Below are 5,913 nucleotides of genomic sequence, written 5' to 3' on the forward strand. Positions count from 1 at the left end.
CAAGGTATGTTATTGTAGCTCAGGCAAACTCAGGCTTTGCTAGATTCAGTGTCAGTGAAGCCTGTATTAATATTTTGAAAACAGCTCAAAATATATCCAAATAAAGTACCAACTCAGGGCATAAGTGACAAGGTCATCTGTGGCAGTATCGTTCCAACCCAGTAGCCTTTCCCCGCCCAGACTTAGGTCACCCTTGCCTGAGTACTGATAAGTAACACCTGTCCCTCGTTCCAGCTCCCTTTATAACATCCCAGTTTCCCCCCTCAAACTTACGAAGTATTAAATTCCTCTATGCGTACCAAGCATTATTTGTTCTTATTGTTTCTCCTGGCTTTTGACCTCTGCTTCCTCCCCAGACTACACCTCATTCCTGGCCCCTTGGATTACTTGGGTTTATGCCTGCTGACTTGCAGTGTGAACAGTACCCTCCACGCTCCTTATCCAAACTCCCCCAGTGTTGACGATTCCCCTACATATCCACCTCACATCCATTCCTGCCAGTACCAATAAACTCGTGCACTTAGATCCTCACTTACCTGCGTCTTGGAGCTCATTACACATCTAGATTGAGAAAGTCATTAAGAAAATCATCTTCATGCAAATTACTTTTATCAAAACATTTTTTCCTCATCTGGTAAATAGCATGATCAATATATATTCAATATATAAAATATTCAAAATCATTATCTTTACTTGCAGAATTGATATGATAGACAAACTTTGAATTTTGTTGTAGAAAATAAAAACTACTACAGTTAATATTAGAAAAATGGTTGTAGCAGCCTAGTTTAATTATATTTCAATAATGTTTTCTCTTTAAATAATATGACAACATGAAAAAAAAAAATTTGAACAAGAAAAAAACCCAAGATAAAGAGTAGGCTTTACCCAGCAAGAAAGAAAGGTGCCTTAGATTAACCAGACATGAAATTATACAATGCCTTTTTTGAAACATCTAAAATAAAATTGGATTCAAACAGAGGAATAGTTTTCTTGGCTTGCAATAGAACAAGAGGACGTTGCTACACTTCTGTTTATACCAGTTTTCTAACAGTAATATGATGACAAAAACATGATAGATTATTCTGATGTTGTATCAATTGAAAGACCATTCATAACTGCCGTCCCCTGCATCTTATGAACGTATGTAAATTAAAAGAAACTTGCATTATAAGGCTTTGGCCGATGCTAAAATGATGGCATCATATAATTGCTGCACATTCGGCAGCTGTAAATTCATGCTAATAATCTCTTCTTCCGCCACCTCCCTTAGGTTTCCTGCTGAATTCAGATCTGGTGACTGGGGAGGTACTGACGTACCCTCAACTCAGTGTCATAGTCCTTGACCCAGTTTGACATGACTTGTGCTTTGTGACATGATAGGTTATCATCCTGGAAATAGCCATTACAAGATTGGTACGTTGTGGCTATAAAGGGAAGCACATGGTGAATAACAATTGTGGCTTTGACACAATACTTGATTGATGCAGACCAAATTTGTGCCAAGTAAATATTCCCTATATCATTAGATGAAGACCCCCAACCTGATTTGTTGACACAAGGCAGGTCTCATGGATTTATGATGATACTGCCAAATTCTTACCCTACTATCTGAAATATCACAGCAGAAATAGAGATGACAGGTGACATTTTTCCCCCAAATATTAACTGTCCAGTTTCAGTGAACCCGTTTCCACTGTAGCCCTCAATGCACTAAATGTCTTGTAATTGCAATAAAATTGTATTTTATATAGCACTGTTTTGTATTGTATCTTATAGTCTGGGTTTCAGGACTCTTGTATTTGTCAGTATCTTGGTTTATGGGTATTTTTTAACTCTAACCTATTTGTACTTGCTAAGCTTTATGAGTAGATAAATAAGCATGTTTGTAAGCTGTTCTGGAGAAGACCATCCACTAAATGTCATAAATGTGAGCATATTTCAGTTATCATACGGCTACATAATTAAAGTCAGGGAGTTGGGGGTAGGACTAGTGTCAGTAAATACATATTTTATTGTAAACATCCTGAAATACACTGGAAATGGCTGGGTTGAAAAAAATCTAGCTGATAGAATAGAGTTTTCCATTATAGTATACTTTTGACCCTGGAATAGAGATTTTTAGCATACTTTTAGTAATTGTATAGACCTCTATGTATTATAGCTAAAATGAAGCTTTACCACACTTTCCATTATACTTAGATATAGAAATAAGTATTCAGCTAAAGTGGCTGTGGCAGTGATGAGACAAAAAACAGTGTTGCACTTGACAAATTATAAAAAATAATTGCAAAGAACAGGGATTGTCGCACCATCACCCTGATATTAGTATTTTGTTTTGGTACTTTAGGCATTAAAACTCTTCAAACATTTTTAGTAATTCAGGTAAAAATAAGTCCATGAAATTTAATTTACTCTTGTTATGAACAAAGAATATTTATTACTTGCTGCAGTAATCTAGCCAAAGTGGACATTTGGATATTGATTTATGTCTTTTACTTAAAGACATAGATTTTATGTACAAATAGGTTAGCATAGCCAAATAATCTCTTTTGAGGCAAGTATGGAATGATTTTGGCATGTACTCTGCAAGGTTCTAATTGGTTGATATAAATTTCCCTCAGTTCTGAGCAACATTAACCTTGTATATTATGTAAAGACTTAAAAAAAAATGTTGCTGAGCTATTCTTCCTCTGGAAGACACAGAACACTGGGAACTCAGATGTTCTTTGTTATAGGCCTATTATCCTGAAAATTTGTCAACTTTGTCTTCAAATATGCTGTTTGTGTAAATAATTCCCCTGCTCCCCCAAACCATTCCTAATCTCTTGTATATTATTCAAGGGCATGTTAACAACACACATTTTTAGCTTTTAACAAAGACAGAATTCATTTTTAACCACAGACTTTTTCCAAACAAAGCAGGATGTGGTTTGCCTACACAACTCTTGCTTTCAGCAGTAATCAGCAGGCCTGTAGCCAGCTTTCAATTCAGACAAAGTGCTGTGAGAATACCAACAAAATAGGGGAAGTCTTTCTTAGCTCTCACCAAATGTCTAAGATACTTTCACTAGAAAATGTGTCAATCACACATTTGTAAACAAGACTCCTGTGATTCTCAGCTGTCACCCTGTGACCTCTATGTGAGTTTTCACATGCCAGTTTGCGTGGCGTCATGTGTCTGTGCCCAATGTCCTCTCCTCTGGTGGTCTTATAACTATGGAGGCTTTGGCCTCCCTCCGTGCCATTTGCAGGTTCTCCTTCAGTATGAAGTAGTAGCACGCGCCGTCTGCCAAGGAGTTAATGCTGCTCACGCACAAGCTGCTGTGTACGAAACTTCGCAGTGGCTCGATGATCTCTGGATCCTGTTTAAGCTGTTTGAAGTGGAAATATAGCGGCACGGCTATGTGGTAGGGGATGAAGCAAACAAGGAAAACCACGAGGCTGCTGAGGACGATCTTCGCGCTCTTGTTGTTTCGCAGTTTGGCATCACTGGGCTTCAGTCGCCGCAGACTGTGCAGCGTGCGCACCACCTGCACAGAGCAGAACACCATGACTGCCACGCTGCAGCAAAACACCGTCTCCAGGGAAACCACGAGCCACTGCTTTTCCCATGTGTCGTTGGAAAAGTTTTGGAAACAGTGGGATGTGTTGCTGTTGGAATCTGTTCCATGGAAGTCGTATACGGGGAAACTGCTGGCAAAAACCAGCACCCACACGGCCGTGCACACCAGCCCGGCCTTTCGCGGTGAGCGCAGGCGGCGCGCGGCAAAGGGCAAGCACAGAGCAATGTAGCGGTCCACGGCAATGCACACACTGAGAAGCATGCTCCCATAGATGTTCACGTAGACCAGACTCTCCAGGAGGGAACAGAACAGTTTGCCCAGGCGCCAAACCTCTTTGTAGGCGTACATCTTAAAAGGTAGCGAGAGCAGCAACAGGCTGTCGTTAATCACAAGGCTGCTGAGGTAGACGGTTGACACGCTCCAGTGACGAACACGGAAAAACAGCTGCCACAGAGCAGCCATGTTCAGAGGAAGTCCAGCAGCCAGTGCTGGCACGTAGACTGCCCACTGCAGGCATTTCACCCAGTCATCACAGATCACCATGGTGAACCACTGGGAGAGAGGCCCTTCTGACAATCAATGTCTGTCACAGAGACATTCCTAATGAAAAAGAGACCAGGACAGTTAATACCATGCAGAGAATCACTCTTGTAATGAGCCAACACAAGCTACAGAAGGTTAAAAGAAAGAGGTCTGTAGGAGGTCATGGGCAGCATGCAAATATGCTGCCAAGTCTGTAGGTCAGCATGCAAATATGGGAATGTATCATTGCATACAACCACTCAACTTCCCCATACAAGGGGACAGAAAAAATACAGAAAGATAATTATATTTCTGTCTATAGTACAATGTGCCATTAAAACTAAACAAAGCTAAATCTTTTAACTAAGAAACAATTTCATGGTTAGGTCAGGTTTTAATTCTGAATTTTAGTTTGGTCAAACCAATAATGCTCAAATCACTATTGATATAAATAACATTTTTACAACTGAGAAGATTTGGATATCTGATTATGCCAAAAATGGACATTTCTGATAAAACTGGCATTCTCTGAAATCTTTAAGATTGTCATAAGGCTAATAGTTTTCACCAGAATCTTTCAAATCAAGTAGTTACAAATATTAAGAAGTAAACTTTCTTTTGTTTTGCTACTGATCGTTTCTATTTATTTATTTGATTTATGGCAGTTTAGAAAATGAAAGTTAGAGACAACACCACCTACCCATACTTAACCCCAGTAATCTCTAGGTAACCATCGATAACCCTGGATATTGCTAATAATAATAATAAAAAAAATTCTAGCTAAATTTGAATAAATATATTCTATTTGGGAAGACAATTCAATAACTGAATTCATTGAAAAACAGTTGCAAAGCACAAACCACGAGGTTACAGGGTACATTACACCTTAGACAGACCTGCTTACTACAAGACCCTCAGAAATGGAAGTTTCTTATTCCACTCATCTCACTCCAGTTAAAACTTATGTATCTATTTGACACATATGTTGATTTTCCAAATAATTGCTAAAACTACCTAAATAAATAAAAATATTTTAAAAATTTATTTATGATCATTCTGGATTTCCAATTCCAAGCTCATTTAGAACTGACAGTGGTATAAAACTCATACCCATGACATTAATGCTATTGGTTTAAAGAAACTCACATGGTTGGGGGATGGAAGGAGTACTAGATCTCACAGCAGTGGCAGAAACTATACCATCTCGGTTGGGTTATATATGTATATTTTCAAATTTGCCAAAAACTAGCATTTTACATGTAACTGTAACTACATTAAACATGATAACAAGCTCAAGATATAAGAAGGAACAAACTTACCTCAAATCTTTAGCTTTCAGATTAACTCTGTAGAAAATTCTGCTCCTACTAAGAATAAATTACTTCCTCTTTCTTCCTACCTTAGCATTTTTTGTGAATCTTTTCTAAGAAAGTGTCAACTGCTAAAATATGTGACAGAAAAGCAAGCTAAGTTTGAAATAGAAAGAGAGAGCTCCATCTTTGTGCAGTATGACTGATCAAACACTGAATGGAAACTTCCTTTGCAATGGTAGCTTACATGTTCACCACAGACTGACATTTTATGCAACTGCAGTAATTGTGGGTGTATGCTTCTCTGCTGGACCAAATGCACTCAAACAGTTCACTTTTTTGTGTGTTGTGTTTCATTTGTTATTATTACAGAGGATCCTTTTCAGGATGTGTGCCACTGCTAAAGTTCTACTGTAACCTTCTATCCTGGTCCTTATGACTGAATGAATGCACATGATTTACCTGGTAAAGCAGACAGAGAAACATGAGCCAAACACTATGGCCATGGACTCAGT

General features: G+C 38.6%; 1 protein-coding gene across 1 annotated transcript; it reads right to left on the reverse strand.

The window, feature by feature from the left end:
- Window positions 1–2,221: 2,221 nt before the first annotated feature.
- gpr55a (G protein-coupled receptor 55a) lies at window positions 2,222–5,604 on the reverse strand. Its single transcript, XM_027031494.2, has 2 exons — window positions 5,408–5,604; window positions 2,222–4,166 (listed from the first exon to the last, which is right to left on the reverse strand). Exon 2 carries the CDS (start codon window positions 4,107–4,109, stop codon window positions 3,174–3,176), a length of 936 nt encoding a protein of 311 aa, XP_026887295.2. The 5' UTR covers window positions 4,110–4,166; window positions 5,408–5,604; the 3' UTR covers window positions 2,222–3,173.
- Between the last annotated feature and the right edge of the window lie 309 nt (window positions 5,605–5,913).

The sequence above is a fragment of the Electrophorus electricus genome, chromosome 7 (genome assembly GCF_013358815.1).
Source record: "Electrophorus electricus isolate fEleEle1 chromosome 7, fEleEle1.pri, whole genome shotgun sequence".
NCBI classification, from domain to species: Eukaryota; Metazoa; Chordata; class Actinopteri; order Gymnotiformes; family Gymnotidae; genus Electrophorus; species Electrophorus electricus.

Coding starts and splice junctions, on each gene's coding strand:
- gpr55a (XM_027031494.2), bottom strand. CDS start 4,109: ATGGTGATCTGTGATGACTGGGTGAAATGCCTGCAGTGGGCAGTCTAC.